Source organism: Heliangelus exortis, chromosome Z (genome assembly GCF_036169615.1).
Source record: "Heliangelus exortis chromosome Z, bHelExo1.hap1, whole genome shotgun sequence".
NCBI classification, from domain to species: Eukaryota; Metazoa; Chordata; class Aves; order Apodiformes; family Trochilidae; genus Heliangelus; species Heliangelus exortis.
In genome coordinates this window covers 557,887-577,775 of record NC_092454.1, presented here as the reverse complement: position 1 = coordinate 577,775, position 19,889 = coordinate 557,887, and the positions used below count along the sequence as shown (strand labels likewise).

At 47.6% G+C, this 19,889-nt stretch overlaps 1 protein-coding gene across 1 annotated transcript in view; it reads left to right on the top strand.

The window, feature by feature from the left end:
- LOC139789754 (WD repeat-containing protein 7-like) overlaps nucleotides 1-18,495 on the top strand; it is a 33,053-nt gene extending 14,558 nt beyond the window's left edge. Inside the window, exons 4-9 of the mRNA XM_071730794.1 lie at nucleotides 953-1,070; nucleotides 1,746-1,895; nucleotides 2,483-2,565; nucleotides 6,237-6,336; nucleotides 15,275-15,379; nucleotides 17,717-18,495. Of these exons, the coding sequence (XP_071586895.1) occupies nucleotides 953-1,070; nucleotides 1,746-1,895; nucleotides 2,483-2,565; nucleotides 6,237-6,336; nucleotides 15,275-15,379; nucleotides 17,717-17,920 (760 nt within the window). The 3' untranslated portion in view covers nucleotides 17,921-18,495. The remainder of the gene's footprint in view (nucleotides 1-952; nucleotides 1,071-1,745; nucleotides 1,896-2,482; nucleotides 2,566-6,236; nucleotides 6,337-15,274; nucleotides 15,380-17,716) is intronic.
- Nucleotides 18,496-19,889: the final 1,394 nt, after the last annotated feature.

Genomic DNA, 19,889 nt, shown 5'->3' with positions numbered 1-19,889 from the left:
ATGTCCTCTCCCCTGGGTGGGAGTGCAGGAAGGGATAATGCTGGACAATGTACAATTGCTGGAAAATGTACAAGGAGCCTCAGAAAATTGGGCTGTGCTGAGACATATGCAACAAAGGTAGCTGAAATGGCTGAGTTTTAAGGAAGGAGGAATTCAGACAGAAATAAGCTCATGCACCTTCTTTGTCAGGCACTTATTCTCTCAGTTACCTAATACTAGATTTTATTTTCCATAGTGTAGCTGTTGGGTCCCTGTTATTACCCTGTTGTTTCTTGCATTTATCTTGCCACATATATGGAAAATTTAGGCTCCAGCTATTCCCTTACCATTATTTAAAGAATTGCAGTAAAACCCTCAGTGTTAGAAATTCTAAAGAGCATCTGAATAATTTCAGCAATTAGAAAGCATAAGGTGTGGGGCTGTGTGGCATCCCCTCATGCTGCTGGGACTGAGTCATGCAGTAAAGAAAATCAAACCAAATAGATTTGATGGCTTTAGTTCTTCAGGAAGCTTCTTGTTTTCCACTCCCACACCCATCACTTAACTGAATTAAGGAGAATTACGACAAACAGGGTATTTTTCAGCCCGGGTTTAAATTGTGGTAAAAGAAGAAACCATAAATTCTTGGGAGAAGGTTCTTCGTTTGCCTCGTCCTCGGTGGGGTGATATGTATTCAGCACATACAGATAATTTGTTAACAAGGTCTTTTTAACACTTTGGACAGATGCACATACTGTTTTCAATCTTCATGGTTAATTATTTGATTTTGTATTTGACGATAGAACACCCTGACTCCTAATCACTGCTCATTGTTGGGAGTCCATTATATTCTAACTGTTTGAGTGCTCCCGTTGACCTTGAACTGACATTATAAGCTGTTTCTAATCTTTTCACTCTATATTTCTAATGCTCCTTTTCTCCTCTCTCCCCTCTTTGTCTGGTGCCCCTTTAGCATCACAATGGGGCTGCCCCTCAGCCCCGCCGCTGACTCCGCGCGCTCGGCCCGGCACGCTCTGTCCCTCATTGCCACTGCCAGACCTCCTGCCTTCATCACCACCATCGCCAAGGAGGTGAGCAGGGACAGGGCCCTGGACAGAGAGAGAGGAAGCCATATCTCCCTTCCCTCCTCCCCAAAACACTCGTAACACTCCTGTTCCTGCAGAGACCCAGCCACCCATAATTCACGTCCGAGTCCAACGAGCTGTGTCTGGTTACAGCCCCTTCCAAGAGCAAGGTGTAACAAACAGCCCTTTCCAAGAGCAAGGTGTAACAAACACCTGGCAAGGTGTGCCACCTCCTGCTCCCTCTGGCAGGGCAGACACCACCCCACTGGGCACAAATGGAAATGGGGGAGCCTCAGCCCAGGGTCTGGAGGGTGAGGAGGAGGAAGGGATGCTGCTGGGAGGTGGTGTGGGACCTCAAGCAAGAGGCTGGTGGGCAATGGTCAGGGCTGGCCAAAAGAAGCCTGTTACAAGCAGCCAGCTAAGGCCTAAAGACATCCAAGGATGTGGATGGAATCAAGACCCAGGCATTGCCTTATCTTGACCTTTAGTTAGATGAGATGAAGAGTTACTTCAAGAGTGTAAACCCCTGGTTAAACCTGTGCCAGGTTAGTGGCTCTGCTGAGTAGGTCCCCAGGCAAAGCCAAGCATTCTGCGTGGCTGTCCTGGTGCTACGTGTGTGAAGCAGGGGTGTGGAGGCTGTGGGGGATCAGGGTGCCCAGCTGTGACCCTGCTCTTTGGTAGGTGCACAGACACACTGCCCTGGCTGCCAACACCCAGTCCCAGCAGAACATCCACACCACCACCCTGGCACGGGCTAAAGGGGAGATCCTGAGGGTCATTGAGATTCTGATTGAGAAGATGCCTACTGACGTCGTGGACCTGCTGGTGGAGGTAAGGATGCTCTCCCTTAGCACTTTGCTCCAACTGTGGATCATGGGCTGGCTTGGATTTCCTTCTGTGGGGACAAGAAGCCTTACTGTGCATGAAGAGGATTTGTTTCATACCACCTGGCTTGTTTTCTTGAACTTTAAAAGCTTAAGTTGCATTTCAGTTGCTTTCTGGGGGAAAAAACCCAAGCAAGAGGATTTGCTGGCAGTCTGGGTGTGTCTGTCATGCTGTCCTTGGCCATGCTGGGGGGATCTCAGGGGTGGTTTTCTCACAAACAGTGTTGAAGAATGGTACAAATGATGTCTCAGATATTTACTGTTGATGCTGATGCTCAGAGCTTATGTTTGGCAGGAGTTGGCTGGTTTATAACTGCTCACAAGTGCTCTGGATTGTTCCATCTAACAGTACCATTGCTGTTGCAAACCAGTCATATGCAAGACAGTTCTTGTTGGTTTTATCCCAACTGCATCTTAAAGTTGGATATCAAAGATGTGGCCAGGCATGGAAATTCTCTATTTCTGCCTGTTAGAACTTTTATTATGAAACATAAGTACAGTATGTCAAATGATTTTTAATTTTTTTTTTTCAAGGTTATGGACATCATCATGTATTGCCTTGAAGGATCTTTAGTTAAGAAGAAGGGTCTTCAAGAATGCTTCCCAGCTATCTGCAGGTGAGCTCTCCCTCCAGGAACACCGTGAAGTAAATTGTAGGGTGACCAGCAGGGTCTGTTTCTTACTTCAGGGTGAAATGATTTCATTGCTGTACCTGCTAGTAGCTGGCCATGGGGCACAGTCATCAGAGGAGATCATCATCTGAGCAGGCACTTCCAAGTCCTCTCAGCTGGTGCCCAGCAGTGCCATCCTGTAGGAAAGCACAGGGAAATGGAGAGAAAAAATAGAAAGTCTCAAATGCCTTCCTGGAACCCCTGCCAGGCATCCACCAAGGGAGCAGGTTGTGCTAAAAAAATTAAAAAAAAATGGCAGCAAGTATCCCCCTGCAAAATGTTTGAAGCTTTTGCTGCCCATCCATGGGGACAGGCAGCTTGGAGAAACCATGAGGGTGAATTTCCAGAAGGTGAGTGGGCAGGAGGGGCACAGGGCTGTGGTGACAGCAGCTGGGAGGGCAGGGGACAGGTCCTGGGCAGCTCAGCACCATCTCAGTCCTCTTTGTCTTGGGCTTGTTCTGCTCCACTCCTAACATGGCACTTTTGGGTAGTAAAGTGTGATTTATAAAATGGGAACATTTGAAGTCTCTGCAGACTGTGATAAATATCCCTGTTATAAAACTAAACTGGTACAACCGATAAATTATAATAATCATCTGTCGACCATTATGTTTTAATTTAATAACCTATTAAAATACTGAGGAGTTTCAAGAAAAGAACAATTACCCTGGTGACAGGTAAGGTACTGATCGAGGTAATCTTCCTTCTTCCTGCTGCTTTAAAAGGCTTACCTTAAAACATAAATGTGAGCCTAAGTGGGAATTAGTGCAAAAATCTCCCTATGCCTGTTGTAATTTTATAGCAAGGCTTTATCTTAAGCTGTTGTTAAACGACTGGTAGTATTTCCTGTTCCACATAGTTATAGCCCTTGTAAAAATGATCTAGCACCCACCCATGCCACCACTCAGCCCCAGGGATGCTTCCATCCCGTTTTAGCAAGTGGGTGAATCTCAGGAGAGCCTCCAAGTGGAGGCACTTGGACAGAATCCTCTGGGGAATTCTTTCAGCCTCTGGTGAGGAGGTAAATCCACTGCTGTGGATGTTCTGGGCTCTCACACCTCAGCACGTGATGGCAGGGGCTGTTTGTAGAGGATCATTCTGCCCTTTGGGGCACTCTGCAAACCCATGCACTGAGCTTACTGAGGTAGAATTGGTATAACACTACCTTGCAATGAATATGAAATACTTTACATTTCTTTAAAATTGTGAGGGGGAATATTGCAGGCAGCAGAACCCTGTTTGACTGGAGCATTTTCCAGATTCAGCAGTTGCATTTCAGCTGAGTGGTCCCTGGTGGACTCTGCTGGGTCAGGTCATGTATTTAGCACAGTCTGCTGAGCTAAAGTGTTCTGTGTAATGGGGAGACAGATTAAATTTAGAATAACGAGTGTTGTATATGGCTTCTTACTAGGGAGTAGTCTTGCAGGAGGAGGGAGAAATTCCAGGTGAGGTTGTGTCCAACAAAAGTTCATTCCTTGGTTATTCCTAGGATTTTGGAGATGATTGAAGCATCCGTCACCTGGAGATGTTGTAGTGGTGGTGCTCCAGGAAATCTGGAGCCTCATGCCCTAGAAGGGGAGTTAAAAAGAATGAAATGTGAAATAGGACTGAAGAATATCAAAATTATAATCCAGAACCCCTTGGGTTGTTGCAAGATACTGCAGTTTGAAATTAAGATTTGGTGACGTTCATCAACAAATTCTTTTCCATGAGCTTTTAATATAACATTTTTGTGCTGGATATAACTAAGAATGTTAATTTAAAACCAGAAGTAATAACTTTAGTTAACCCCTCAGCTACTTCAGCAGTCCCTAAGTGAGGTTTTAAAACAGTGGTGAGGTGTCAGTGAAGCCCAGTGCTGCTGCTGCTGGATTTTCCAATATCAGCCCAAGGCTGAGCAGCCCCGTTCCCAGATGGAAAGTGCTTGCTGGGATTTGGAGGAAGAAGAAAGATCCTTTTCCTCTGAGGCCTTATCCCAGCTCAGGTGTTTCCCTGCAGAGCAGCAGGGGGGTCCCTGGGCAGGGTGGGGATGGCTCAGCCCCCTCTGCTGCCTTGCAACCTTTCCCCCAACCCCTCTGTTGTTGTGTTGCAGGCTGATGGATTCTTCTTCTCCCAGAGAAATACTGACTCAGCTCTCTGTCTAAATGGGCATTTAAATGCTGGAAGGAGAGAAATGCTGTTTGCTCACAGACAGCAGTGTGTGGTGTTGCCTTTCTAAAGCTATAGGAGGAGGCAGGTGGGCTGTGCCTGTGGGGTGGGGCGATGGAACTAATGGGGGCAGAAAACCTTTTCTATAGAAACTTCTTCCCCTTGTGGTCCATTTCACTTGCAATGCTCAAGCAGTGTGTGGTTTTAGATGAGTTTCCCTACAAATCCCAAGCTGCTGGTTACAGAGGATGGGAAAGGGCTGAAGGTCAAGTGGGAATATTTCACGGAAGATACCCTGAGAGTCAGAAACAGAAAATGGGGAGCCAGGGAGGACAGGGATGCAAAAGTGCACCTGAGCTGCTTTGCCTTGCCCTTTCTCCAGCACAGCAGCCATTTTCTTCTTTTTTGTTGTTGTTTGTTTTGTGGGTTTTTTTGGTTTTTTGTTTTTTTTTTTTTTTTTTGTTTTTGTTTTGTTTTTTTTTGTTTGTTTGTTTGTTTGGCTTGGGTTTTTTTCTGTAACACCTTGTTTCATCCTGGTTTTCTTCCTGGCTGCCATCCTGCACTCCAGAAACAAGCGTGTGGTGCCCTGTGTCAGTGCAGTTGCTATGGCTCTCTGGGAAGCCTGGAGAACAAGGAGATAGATTATTGTAATATTTTTTGTTTGAAGGTATAAATATGGTCAGCAACGTATTTTTATAGACTGGTTCTCTAGAAGTCTCTGGCAAATGTTGTCATAGTAAAATCCAACTGTAAAATTAAAATTAAACTGGGAATGCGGTCAGTGTTTTTCACAGGTTCCTTTTAGAGGAAAGGTACAATGCTATTCTCAAATCTTTGAATTTGAAATAAGGATGTGGACTCTCTTGTGTTTCAAAGCGTAGAAATTCCTTGAATTTTGCCATGGTTTGAATACAGATTGATGCCTGAATGTTAAGGACTATTCATGCTTCTCAGTTCCTTTTTACTTTAAAGATGTTATTAGATGAAAGAGTTTGATAAATTATCCTCTTTTTTTTTTTTCCCCTCTAATGCCAAACAACAACCTTTGAGTTTGCATGTTTTTCCCTGTGTTTTCTCTCCTTCTTTCTCCTTTGATTTTCAAGGAGAAGTGCAGTTGCTCAGGGTGTTAGGGTTGACTTGTCTGACCATCTGACACCCCACATCGCTGAGCCCCTCTGCCCTCAACCAGGTCCCTGCAGGGACACAGAGACCACCACAGGGATGATTCCCAAACTCAATGGGAGTGTTGAATGCTGTGTAACAGGAATAAATAAACCTGCCCTGGTTCTGCAGCAGGGCATCAAACATCACTCGGCTTTGTTCGTGGGATGCCAAGGGTGGAAACGGGCAGCTGCTGGATTTTTAACTCAAATCTCTACTGTTAATTACCCAGTGGCATCACAAATGAATTTTGCCACGGTGCAGGCAGGTCAGCTCTCACCTGTTACTTGTTCTGGTGTTCAATTCAGGTTCTACATGGTCAGCTACTACGAGAGGAGCCACAGAATAGCAGTTGGAGCTCGCCACGGTTCAGTGGCCCTCTACGACATCCGGACTGGGAAATGTCAGGTAAATAAATCACTGTGACTTCCCCACATAAAGTGTGTAAGTTATTGAAAGGAAAGAGCAGCGAGCTCTGCATCGGTTGACATGCTGAGCTGCTGGAACATTATGGATAATGCTGAGGGGATCAATAGTTTAATGAAGGACTCAGAGTATATAGAGCCCTACTGGCTTCATTCATGGGGACCGAGCGGGTGCCACGGATGGGTTAATAATGAGAGCTTGGAGCTGGTGATACCCCTGCTCTGAAATAAATGGAAAACCTCTTTGGAAAAGTTATATAGTAGTACACTTCTTCTATGGAAGTCGGAGAAAATCCACTGGGGATTTTTTTCCTAAAGCTCCTCCCTTCAAATACTTACACTGGAGGTATTTATGCTTTTCTGCTCTTAATATGGATTTTCTTACCAGCAACCTAGAAGAGAATGTACCTCAGGGTGGTGTTGAAATGAGTGCTTGGAACTACAAATGTTTTAATGACAAAGTATTTGCCTTTTCAGAAAAGTTCACAGGTAATGTTCTTGGTTATTCCTTGTAGCATGTGAGCAGCTCTCTTATTTCCCATGGAATTTCAACAGTCGTTGTGTAAAGCTTGGCTAAAATAGCTGTATTTTAAGTGTGACTTATTCTTCCATGTGTGTTTGTAAATGTCATATTTTTGTTGTTTGTAAAAGCTGTTATCTTGAGTCCTTACCCAATGTGTGTTGTAGCCCAGGTTTCTCCCAGCCAGACCTGCAGTGTCCCTGGGTGCTTTGCCCGTGCTGAGCTCTGCAGGGCTGCTCCTGCTCCCTTCTGAATTTCTGGGCTTTGTTTTCCAAGCCCAGCAGGAGGCACCGTGGTGTGTTCCGGTACTTTTTGTTTAGACAGCCATCCTGGGGAAGCTAAAATGCCCAGATCTGCTTTATAAATAGCTGTGTAATGCAGGCCAGTAGGAAGTGTGGGCTGCTCTGTCTTGGTTTAGCTTGAGTCATTTGGATCATGATTTATTAATTTAACTCTAAAACGGGCCCACAAGAGCTGCTTGTGTTGCTGCTTTATCTGCTGTCACTGAGCATCTTTGCTCTCCTGCCTTCCTCCTCTGCTGCTTTTAACTTTGTCCAGTTCCTGCTGAGCTGGCTCCAAGGTGAGCAGGGGGTGCTGGGTGCCCCTGGGTGTCTGGCTGGGCTGGAGGGTGGATGGAAGCCCAGAGGTGCTGCTGGTGGCCAGGATGGGCTGGTGTGGCCAGGGCTGACTCTCCCCTGACCAGCATTCCTCCACCTGGAGGTATTTACCCTGGGTTTGCCAGGATGAAATACCCCATTTTCCTCTTCTTTGCTTTTTCCTTCAGTTCCTTTGAAGGGACCCAGTGTGATGCCCCCAGCTGCTGGGAGGGGATTGTCCATGCTGTGGTGTGGTGGCCTCTTCTCCATGCCAGCTGGCCAGCCCTGGCCTCCTGCCACCAGCTCCCAGTTGCCACTGGTCTCTCAGTTAGCTTGAAACGCTGGTGAATATTCACTGCACTTATTTTCTTACTCTCCCAGTAAGCTGGGATGGGGGAAAAGCAGGGATTGAGCTGGCTGAAGGGATTTTGAGGATAACTGGGGCAGAGCCCTTGCAGATTGTGTTATTATTCATGAGATGGAATAATTTGGTGAATGCCATCTATGTGATTATTAGGGGGCAACGCCATCTATTGGATACAGGTTCCTCATCCAAATCTGGTCATGGAAGTTAGCATCTCACAGCTGGAGGCTTCAGGCTATCCAGAAGATGTGGAATAATGTCAGGTTTGTGTAGATGGAAAGGTTATGGCATGGCAAAAAAAAGCTCAAAATTTTAATGTACTTTTATGTGATAGTTAAAGCCTTTAAAAATGTTTATCACACTATTTTAATTGGCTTGGTATGTTTAAATGGGGAGAGGTGTCTAGGGAGCACCTGTGAGGATCCTGGAATGCTGGGAGAGCCCTTGGCTCCCTGCTGCTCACCCTTTGGGACCTCCTCACCTGCTGCACTAATTGCTGCTTCATTTCTACCCATTTTTCTTAACCCTCCATAGGCAAAGTACTGCCCCAGGTCCTGGCCTGGGGTTATTCCAGCCCTCCTGCTGAGCTGCCCCAAATCTTTGTGCCCTTGTTGCCTCCTGTGACCCCACACAACTGAATGTTATTTTGCTACCCAAACCACACCTTGCTCCAAGGTCTTGGCTCCAAGCTCTGTGGGTGCTGCCACGGGGAGATGCTGTGTGGGCATCACCAGCACCCATGTGTCACCACCCACCCCTCTGTGCCAAAGCCATGGTGCTCTGGAGAAAAGAACAGAGAAAAAGAGAACAGAAATCCTCATAAGGGGAAGAGATTTCTTGTTAGCAGTTGATTTTGGGGTGTTTGCACTGAATAATTCCCAAAAATATAATTTATTAATTTGGTACCTTGCATACAGCTGGAGTTATGGTGGTGAAAATGAAGCTTCAGGTGTTGGTTTGCATGTCTGGCAGCCACAGGGGGAAAAAAAAAAAAATTCCTTTTAAATTCAGCTGCTGGCAAGATGAGAGCAGTGCAGGGCTTTGTGCTGCTGAAATTGTGCCACAGATTTGACAGAGCTCAGAGCTGGAGGACAGAGTTGCAGTAATTAGCAGAGGAGCAGAGCCCTGGCTGGAGCTGGGTGGGTGGGTGGGTGGTGTTACACCAGTGGGGGGGTGAGGTGGGGATGGCAGGAAGTTTGTGATCTGCTTAGAGAGGAGAGGGAGGCGTTTTAGCTGCAACAGTGGGACACAAAACCATTTGGTGGGTAGTTTGGGTTTTTTTGTTTCCTCCCAGCACGTTTTATTTTGCTTTCAAGAGAGGTGATTGTACAGACTGACTGAGAAATTCCATCTAATGATTAATGGAATGATGGATGTCAAGGATCACCTTTTTTAACAAATAATAAATCAACTGTTTTTTTCCTGTAAAATTTACAGTATCAGTATCACTTACTTAAGAAGGTGTCAGTTATTAATACTACCAGTAAAATGCTGCCTCAGAGCCAAATTATCTGCATTTTGGTATTTTGCTTTGCCTCCTTGCTGTTGTACAGGTATCTGTTAGCATGGGGATCCTTCCTAATAGCTTTTAAAGATAGTTTATTAGGTATACATAAAATATCTCAACTCTTCTACATTTAGTCTTGCTTTCAAGCAAATGTCTTGCTTCAGGGTTTTGGGATTTTGGTGGATTTTCACAATGTTACAGCGGAATGAAAACTGCAGCCCTTTTGGATTACATCATGAGCATTCCAAATGCGTTGGGGTTTTTTACCTATTTTTTATCATCATTCAACCTAGAGCTGAGGTTCTTTCTCTCTTTCCTGTTAAATTATTTATTAAATCTTTCCCAAGCATCCCCCCAGCACCGGGCGGGAGGGGAGCTGGAGGACTCCGCTTGGTTCCCGGGGTGCTTCCCAGGGGTGTGGGGGGCTCGGGGCTGTGCTGTGTCCTTCCCTCTCATAGCACTGGTATTGATTGGGCCTTCAGCTGTGTGTGGAGCTGAGAGAACCTGGGTCTGGGGGCTGATTATCTGCAGGGGTCTGAGGGAGCTGTATTGACCCACCGCCCCTCCCTGCCATCGCTGCCGCGGGGGGTTTCACGCCGTCTCCATGGCACTGGTAATAAACCACACCATCTCCCTCCTGCCCAGCTCTGGCAGCCTCCCAGTGACCACAGAGTGAGTGCTGCTCTTCTGGAGGGAGGTGGTCCTGTGGGGACGAGGTGTCAGAGCCAGGGGGGGTTGTCTTGGTACCCCAGGGCTCGTTGGGTTGGGCTCCGTTACTGCAAAGCACGGGGAAAGGTTGGGTGAGGCTCCGGCTGCTCATGAAATGGTTGAATAGTCAGAAGAATTTGAGGGGTTTTCAAGGAGCGAAAAAGCAAAATAAAGCACAAAAAAATTCTGTTTGAAATACCTGGTGATGGTCTGCAATCCTTACTACCTGTCCTGGCTTTGTCCTATGGCTGATGACCCATTTCTCAGTGAGATGCTGACAGGCATTGCCAGCACCCCCAGAATTTGCAGCTTTCCAGCTCTCTGATCAGAATTCCATGCAGTTTTTTCTGTCTGCTCAGCAGTCAACTTCCACGGTTGTCTGAGGAAGCTGCTCATGGTGCTGGGGTTGGATTGGTTGGTTCTGGTTTGGGGTTTTTTTAAGCTAGTGAATACAAACACAGCCACAACTTTGTGCCTACGTGGGTTTTATCCAGTGCCCTCTCTGTTTCCATGCTCCACCTAAACACTGTTCCTGCACAGAAAATTAGAGCTGTGCACACATCCTCTTAAAATTCCCATTTTGGGAACTTTTGATAAATTTCCTCAGATTTCTCTTTCTAGAGGAACTGATGGATAGCTGAAAGGGGAAATGGCTGAATCTGCCCATGGAAGTTGGATTCAGGTTACAGATTGCTCATGGGAGGTTCAGAAATGAAAACCCAGTACAAAATGTTTACAACCTTTTTCTGTGCCTTAGTTCCACTTGGAAAAGAAATTATCATATGAAAAGGGCTGAGTAAGAATAACTTTAGCAGAAAGGCTGCTCTGTGATTAGCCTAATGCATGGGTGGTTTTATGCTTTTTTCTTCTCCTTTATCTGTGTGATCTCACTCTGCTTTTATTCCGGGGAACAGAAAGCTACCTTTAAACAGACAAATATTCCTGGCAATTTTTCCCTTGTCCCTGTTGGTTGGTGTGCCCAGGTCGTGCCTTCCCTGGCACAGCTTTGGGAGCGTACAAAGCCTTCCAGAAAAAGGCTGGGATCCCAGTGGGATGTTTGCTGGCAGGAAGGTGCCACCTCCCTCAGCCCCACCGTGCCGGGGGGATTGGAGCAGGCAAAGCTTTTTTTATTTTTTAGTGTATGCAGAGCTGCCTTTAACCGAGTCCTAGTCATCAGGTATTGCAAAGGTTAAGCTTTATCAGCTGCACAAAAAAAAAAAAAAAGGTTGAGGTTTCATCAAAAACTTCCATCCTCACAACCTGTCGCCCACAATTTGATGATGATTATTGATTATTTCCCAGCCTTTCACTCACTCTGGCACTGCGGCCAGCCTTGATATACAGATAGGGCTGCAGTCCAGCTAAAATAAGACTCCATCTTGATAATGGACTGAGATGAGATACTGTTATTTGATAAAGATAATTGATGTTTCACAGTGAATTGGAAAGCAGTTGTGAGTGCAGCAGGTCTGTGGCTGCTCCATCTGCAAATGTGCCCTTTGTTTACAAAACAGAGCAGGAGCCCCCCTCCTGGTGACCCTCCTGGCCACGGCTCCCAGGGGCTGCACTTGGCCACCAAAAGTCACCAGGAAGCTTCTGGAATGTGTGTGTAGCTTGGGGTGCTTCTGCTGAGACACCTGGGGGGCTGGTCGGGGTGCAGTTCTGTCTGGTGAGCTGGTGTCCTGAAATCCTTGCAGCCTTACAATTAACTCTCCTGTGGATTGTGATGGTCCAGGTGAAAGTCCTGAGCAAGTGTGAGCAGGCGTGAGATGCTGTGAGCACAGTGCTGGAAATGCTGGCAGGGAGGGGTTCTGGAGATCCAAGCACAGACTTGGGTCACTGCGAGGGCTGGGGGAAGGGAAACCCAGGTCCCTTCTGTGCAGAACTGTGAAGGTCTGGGGAGGGCTCCAGCCCATCCCGTAACACTTGGGTGGCTGCAGCTGTCATCTCATTTTTTCTGGATTAAGTTCAGTCGAGAAAAGGAGCTGCCTCATTTTCTGGTTGTCATTGGCCCGGGAAGGAAAAAGCAAATTGTAATGAGGGGCTCCCAGCAGGAGAAGCTCCTAACAAATGAGAGGCAGATAGTGAGTGACAGCGGCTGCCCCCGGCCAGGGCTGCCCCTCAGATCATGCACAGCACCTCTGAACCCTGAGCAATTGTAGGGACTGATGCAAAACACTCCTACTGTAAGGTTAAAAATCAAGTTAGATATTTTATTCCGTTACAAAAACGTAACATATGGGCTGTGGCTGGAGCGTGATGTTATTGAGAAGCTTGGAGGACAGGAAGAAAATTAATTTATAGATGCAAATACTCTTTTTCTCTGTACAGTCCTGAGATTTTTACTGCAATTGTTAATGTTCCTGGAACTAACATGGAAATTAAATTACTAAAGATACTGAAGCTGTTTGAAGTTAATAGTATTTCAGATGTTTCCACTAAACTGCTTGGAAAGTGGGGATTTAGTTTTTAAAGTATCCATCTTGAGAGAATTTATTTTTGGTATGAAAAATGATATCATATTTTAGATACCTTTTCAGGTGAAAATGTTTAGTTTTGTATGAGTTTGTTTTAAAAACCAAACCAAACCCCAGAAGCTGGGGCTGCCTGATGCTCCTCTGTGTATGTTCTGCAGGGTTTGGCACCCTGCCTTAGCATCAAAATACAACTTCTGGTTTTCAGTTAAAAAACCAACCAACCAAACGAACAAAACCCAAGCGAAACCCACGCACACAACCCCCCAAACCCAAGTGACCAACCTCTCGTCAGTGTGCTGTGGGATCAGTCAGTGAGTGGCACTGTGGGGTCAGGCTCTGCTCCCCAGGTCCCGCTGGTGTCTCGGGGTGCCTGGTCAGTCGGACCCACCCCTGGGTGTTAACATCTCTTCTAGCAGTGCATTGGTTCTGTGTAGCTGGGGTGGGAATCAACACTGGTGCCATCAACTTGCTGATTTTCAGCTTGACATCTGGGTTGCTCACTGCCTGTCCTTGCCCTTTGCCTTTGGGCTGTGGTTCTGCCCTGGGATGGAGCTGCCTCTGCCTGCTGGGGAGATGCCTCCAGCTCAGCTGCTGAAATTGCCCATGAAGCCCTTGCCAGTGAGTCCTTGCTGCTCTGTGAAGGAGTTCTTTATTTTCAGAGGCCCATCCCTTGCCCAGAGGTGACTGGTATCTGAGCAGAAGCTGGAGCTGGTGTTACCCTGAGCTGTGGCACCTCTGCTGCTGTCCCTCTGCCAGGGATGGGCAGTGCTGCAGGGCATGTGTCAGGCTCAGGGCTTTCTCAGGACGGGTTGGTTTTGTTTCCCTTCAGTTAGGGTACCCCCAGAGAGCAGGGCTGTAAATACCTCATCATAAAGGTGGTAAAATATTCGTGTGTCTCTCTAGCAGTCTGCGAGTTACTTTATCAGTTTAAAGTATGCATTTCAGTATATTTATGAAAATAAGATTGCCACAGTGATACAGTGTTTGTGGTTTTTTATGTCACCTCTAACAGAGTGTCACAGCTCAGTGCAGAGTTTACCAACTATTGGGCTTAAAATGAGGTTGTCATAGCTCCAGCATATATCATGTGTTCCACGAGGATGGTGGCAGGTGCAGAAGTCAAATAGTCTCCCAGGAGCATCCTCCCATTAAAAACCAATTGCTTGGGCAGAGGGGAGCTGCACACAGCTGCACTGTGTCCCAACACCCCTGCCCTCTAGCCTGCTTCCAAGCCCAGAACCCTGTGGATTTTTGCACAGTGTTGGGAAGCTGGGAAGATGCTGAGGGTGCCTGGAAGGTGACGGGAAGGGAGGTGCTGGGCACTTTCTCTCTGGGACCCTGCTGTGGGACACTGCCAGCACAGCTCCCCAGGGGCTGGGCACTGGACATTGGGGTGTGAGCAGAATGCTTTGACTGAGCAGCCATAATCTGGTTTTGTTGTTTTTCCATTGGCCTGGGAAGCATGAAATGAGCAGGGCAGAGCACACGTTCAGATAGTGCACTGAAAAATAAATCTTGGCTTGGAAGGATTAGCATCAATTAGAGAAGCACTTCCTTTAAATAACAAAGCAGATTAATTCCCTGAAGGATTGTACTTATTGAAACACATTTTCAGTAGTAAAAAGAGCAACAAGTGTGCTAGTACTATTGATTTTCTACCTTTGTATTACCAAAACATATTTTATTGACAAGTATTACTTGCTTGTTAAGTGCTAAAGAGTTTGATGGGTCTGAACATGGGATCATTTAATTAATTGCCCTTTCAAACTTTCATCCTGAGCTGTGGTGATTGCATTACAGAGAGAGGTTTGGGGTTCTGCTGGAGTTCACTCACCTTTCCCATGACAAAGAAATGGATTTACAATGGGCTCTCAATACCTAAGGCAGATTTTTGGTGCAGTGTGTCAGTCAGAGGACGTGCTCAGCTTCTCAGGGACTCAGTGATGGGTCCAGGAGCATTAATTTTATTTTTGCAGCCTAATTGTATTCATCAAATATTACGATTCAAAGCTGCCACAGAGCCTCTCAATGCAGAAGGCTTGTGTGTCTTGTCAAAAAAACCACTTCCCAATGCCAGCCCTGGTGCTGTAGCTCTTTGGCCCATTGACATTAAATATTGTCAGGGATTGTCAGGAGCTCAGAGTCCCAGATTTGGGTTTATGACAGGATTTAATTGCACTCTTCTGGCTGAATGAAGGCTGGGCAGGAGGGGTGCCAGGGGCAGCTGTGCATGCTGTGTTGGGTCAGTTCTGCTCCCTGGGTGGGGAATGTAAGTATGGAAGAGCAATATTTCTGGTCTCTGGTGGGCTGGAGAGGGTTCTCTCAGTGACACAGGTTTGTGTTTACACAGAGGTGAGCTGTAAATGATGATTTAATTTTGTGTTTTGGTATTTCAGACTGAGCAGCATGTCTTAAGTGCCACCTGGTGAGATTCTGCATTATTTCGAGTTGTCCAGAAGTATCCAAGTGCCCTGAGGGAAAGGGGTGCTGTGTGCTGAGCACAGGTCCCTGTGTGTGTGTGACATGGCAGGGATGTGACATGGGGTGTGTGACAGCAGCATGTGCCACCCTCCAACCTCTGGCAGGGAGTCCTGCCCAGGGACAGCCCCAAAACCCCTGCTGGAATAACAGAAACTGCAGGGGAAACGAAGAGGCATTCCCACACTGTATTTACTTTGTGGTAATAACCATAACGTGGCAATATTTTGGTAATAACCACGGCAATAACCTTCCTCTTGTCTCTCCCCAGACCATCCATGGCCACAAGGGCCCCATCACAGCTGTGGCGTTTGCCCCCGACGGTCGGTACCTCGCCACCTACTCCAACTCTGACAGCCACCTCTGCTTCTGGCAGGTAAGGCTGCTCCCCTGGGGATCCTCACCTCCTTCAGGAAGGGAGCAATGACACCAGGGGTGTCCCGGGGGTGAGGACAGAAGCTAGAAGCCCAGCACAGAGTTTTGTGGGGTTTTGCCGCTCTTCCCACCCCTTCCTCTTCCAGCAGCAGTGTCACTGGACCACAGGGATTTTCCTGGCGTTCTTTCTATAGAGCTGGCTTGCTTGCAGCAAGCCCTGGGTGGCCTCACTCCTGGGCAATCAAAGAACCTTTTCCAGTACTGAATTCTGATGTCTGAGTGCCACACTGCTGTACCAGCTCCATGGCACACACCTCAAAAGTGCCCTGGGCAAACCCAGAGCCAAGCAGGACACCTCAAGCTCTAATTCTGCAGCACCTCTCCATGCCTGTTCCCTTCCCACCAGGGGGGAGTTTTCTTTTCTAACTCCTGCAGCCCCATTGGTTTCAACAGGGTGAGCTTCAGGAATTTGTCTGCTTTTTATTTTTTGGAAGCTTGGTGAGAAGTGTGGGGCCAAATGCTGTCTGCCAGCACCCCCTGTCCCTCTGCCCACGGGTGGCAGCTGGGGGCTCAGGAGCTGTCCTCTGCTTCCATGATTGTGCTGGAAGTGGGAAAGCTGAGACAGAAACAGGATAAAGAGGGTCTGGAACACCAGGAGAAACTGAGAGTCAGGCACCATTTTGTGGAGCAGCTAGAGGTTTATTCTCATAAACATGTGAGCAATCTTTTTCTTTGTAACATCATGCTGGTAGGAATATTTTCTGCCTGAGCAGGCTTTTTTTAATTTCCTTTGAATATCTTTAGACTTAAAAATGTGTAATTTGGAAGCAACTGCTCTGATCAAGCAATGTGTGGTCTCAGAATCCCTGAGCTTTGCAGCAGCCAGGCTGTAGAGAGATATAAAGGGGATGCCCATAAGTACCCCTGGTGCTCCATGACACCCTTCCCCAGCTTGCTGTGTCACTCAGCACTTCTACAGGTGCCATAAAAATTACTAAATTATTATCTGTCCCTGTACCACGTGCTTTCTGAAACAGTAAATGAGAGCAGCTGGAATCCTCATCCATCAGTTATGCTTAGTCAATTGAAGCACCCAGGGAAAATCTGGAAACAATTGGGCCAGATCTGTTAGAACTGGAAGGGGAAAAAAAGTTTTAAATTGTGGTCTGCCTGGCTGCTCCAGGTGTATAAATGTTCCCAGCGAGGTGGCTTTTACATCAAGAGTTAAATATACCTACACATTTAGTTTTAAAATGTGACCTCGTGCACTAGTGATTTTTCCCTTCTGTGTTCTGTTTGGCACTATTATTAATGCAGGAAAATCAGTAACATTAGTCATCTTAAAAGGGTTATTACTCAAGATGATTTAAATTGTGAAAATGTCAGTGGTGCTTGCATGCTCCCTGCTAGAGATGCCATGATTTACACTCTCTGACACCGCTCTGCTGCCGAGAAGAGCCAGGAAAAAGTAATGGCTCAGGCTCTGGACTGATCAGAATTCAGGACATGGCATCAGCAATAACACCTTAAATGTCCCCAGGTTTGCCAAGGTTTCCCGGGGCACATCCGAGCTGGGAGGCAGCTGGCCAGGAGCTGGGGGACACCCTGGGGCTTGCAGGGGGAGAGGGGCTGGAGAGCTCCCCAAGGGGGGTTTTGTGTCTCTGGCTCTGTTAGATCAGGGGATGTCGAAGGGAAAACCGTGGAGCTTGACAAGATGCATCAGCAGTCACTGGTCTGCTTTCCAGAGCAGAGCTCAACAGAGCTGTGCTGAGCAGCCATGCAGCTCCCAGGCAAGCAGAAAAGCTTCAGGCTCTTGTGGGTCCTTTCTCTTCCTGGAGAGTGGCAGCTGCTCCTTATTCAGCACATCTTCAGCTCTTGGGGGGTTGTGGCTTTCATAGAATCACTGAATGGTTTGGGTTGGAAGGGGCCTTAAAGACCATCGAGTTCCAACCCCCAATATTTTCACAATATTCTAGTTTAAATATAATCTCACTAATATTTTGTGGGGCTTTTTCCTTGAATTCTGGTGGTGTGTGCTGATGCTTTTCCTGCCTTCCTAAATCCCCCAGGCAGTGCAGTAAGATCTGCCCTCCCAGTTCACCCCCTCTTCCAGTGGGCATTACCACTGGAAGCAGTACCCCCCAGTACTGGAGTTACCCCCCAGCAGTACCTTAGTGAATTTATTATTTATAGATGTTTTCCCCCATTCAGACCATGTCCGGGTTGAGCCCGGTTCGAGACAGCCCCGGTGCCGGGCTGCCTGCGAGAGGGTCCCGGGTGGGTGCTGGGGGCGGTGGGTGCTGGGGGCAGCGTGGGTGACCCGTGGGTGTCCCCGCAGATGAACACCTCTCTCCTGGGGAGCATCGGCATGCTCAACTCCGCCCCCCAGCTCCGATGCGTCAGAACCTACCAGGTACCGCCGGTCCAGCCCGCCTCGCCGGGCTCCCACACCGCCCTGCGCCTGGCCCGCCTCATCTGGACCTCCAACCGGAACCTCATCCTCATGGCTCACGACGGCAAGGAGCACCGCTTCGTGGTTTAGGGTACAGCCCCGAGCTGCTCCCGGCCCTCCCGGCCCCTTCCCCGGACACGGGGCTGGCGCTGCCCTGCGGGAGGAACGCGCGGGGACGGGATGCGGCGGGGAACTGGGAGCACTGGGAGCGCTGGGATGGCGCTGAGCTCACGCAGCCCTCGTCGCACCCCTCGTTCCTTCGGAGGCTCTCGCGGTGTCCCGGTGTTTTCCCAAAAGCCTGGTGTTTACATGGACTTTCTCCTGGTGACCACTGAATGCCGGGGGGCAGCGGGCCCCAAGCACGGGGGGTCCTGGGCTCGCTGCCCCGAGGGGGGGGATTGAGTCTCGGGATGTCCCGACCCAGAGGGGAGGTTTCCTCCTGGTTTTCAAGAGCCTGGGAAGTGCTGCTGTTGCCCAGTCACTGTTTGCTGTAGTCTGGAAGAAAGAATAGTCCTCGTGTACATAATGAAAAAAAAAAAAAATAATCCTCATTAAGATGGAATAGCAAACTTGATAAAAGGAGTATTTATATATAAAGGTGGGATTTTCTGCTATCATTGCAGGTATTCATTGAAAAAAAAAAAAAAAAAATTAAAAGACCAAAAGGTTTTTCTTCCTAAAGCTGCTCCCATTTGTGCCAGGCCGTGCCCCCACGCCGTGCCAGCCTGTGCTCAGGTCACAGCCCAGGGATAGACACAGTGTCACAAGTGGCATCAGTGGGAGTGAATGTGGCTGGAAAAATGGTGCAGAGCATGTAGGAGGTAAGTTGTTCAGATGGGTGTGTTGGAACATTTTCTTCAGTAGGAATATTCCTGTGTAACATTAGCTGTGACTGTGTTTCTCTCTTCTTACATATCTAATTTTGTGAAATATTTAATAGTGTGAAAGTATGCTGGTTTATGTTCACAGTAAAGGAAAAAAATCTATAAAATATTATTTTATTTAAACATATTGATGTATATGTTTGTATAGCTTTTTCTTTGCCGTTTTTGCCTGAGAAGCTCACAGAACCAAGGTGGCTGTCTTTACATGATAAAGTAAAAATGGTACTTAGAGAATCCTCCCTCCCCCCAAAAAGGAATAAATTAATTTTAAAAATGGCTTCTAAACATAAAAAGCATTGATTTATTTTATTTTTTTTAGGTGGTCTTTGTAGTGCACTGTACATGGAAAGTGAGATTTGCAGTCCAGAAGCTACATATCTTTTTGCTGTTTAAAAATAACCCTAGGACCCAGTAAAAAGCAAGAAATTGAGACCATTAGGGATGTTGAGCACCAGCTGCCATGAAGTTTGGTCTTTTCTCTGGCCATGGGGATGTAGTGTGCATAGTGGAGAACTCTGTGCTAGGACCAGGGTCTCTTCTCAGTGAACTGCTGCATGTCCATCGTGTTTGTGTGGCTACATCTGTAACCTTGGAGGGGCAAAAAGAAATTTTAGAGGAGAGAGAGCTCACGGGGACTGTTCTGGGCAGCTCAGGGCCTGTGGTTTGTGCTGAGGGACCCTGGGAGCCTCCTCCTCCTCCTCCTCCTCCTGTCCCAGCCAGGTCTCGCCAGCCCCCGGCTGCCTGCGGTGTGTACGAAGCTTCCTGGTGTAAATATGCTTGTGAAATAAACCCCACCTGGACTGGTGGAGAGGCTCAGCTGGTGTCGTGGTGTCAGCCTGGGGGTGTGTAAATGATTTCCTGGTCACAGATCGAGGGGCCCTGCCAGCTGAGGCCCCTTCACCACCTAAGGAATTTCTTCTCCAGTTCTCCAGGCGTGAGTGAGCGGCCATCCGGGGGTGTGGGGAAGGGGCTTCAGGTGGGAGAGGGCTGAGGATAAAGTTCTCTTTGCTCCCCAGACCACCTATCCAGGGAATATTCACCTTCCAGAATACCTGTGCCTGGGGGATGCTCTTTCCTTGTCCCCTGCTTCGCATTCTCCTGAAGTACTCGGAGCAAAGGAAACACTGAGATTGTTCTGCAGTGGCGTGGAGGGTGGCCACGTGTGGTTGCTGTGG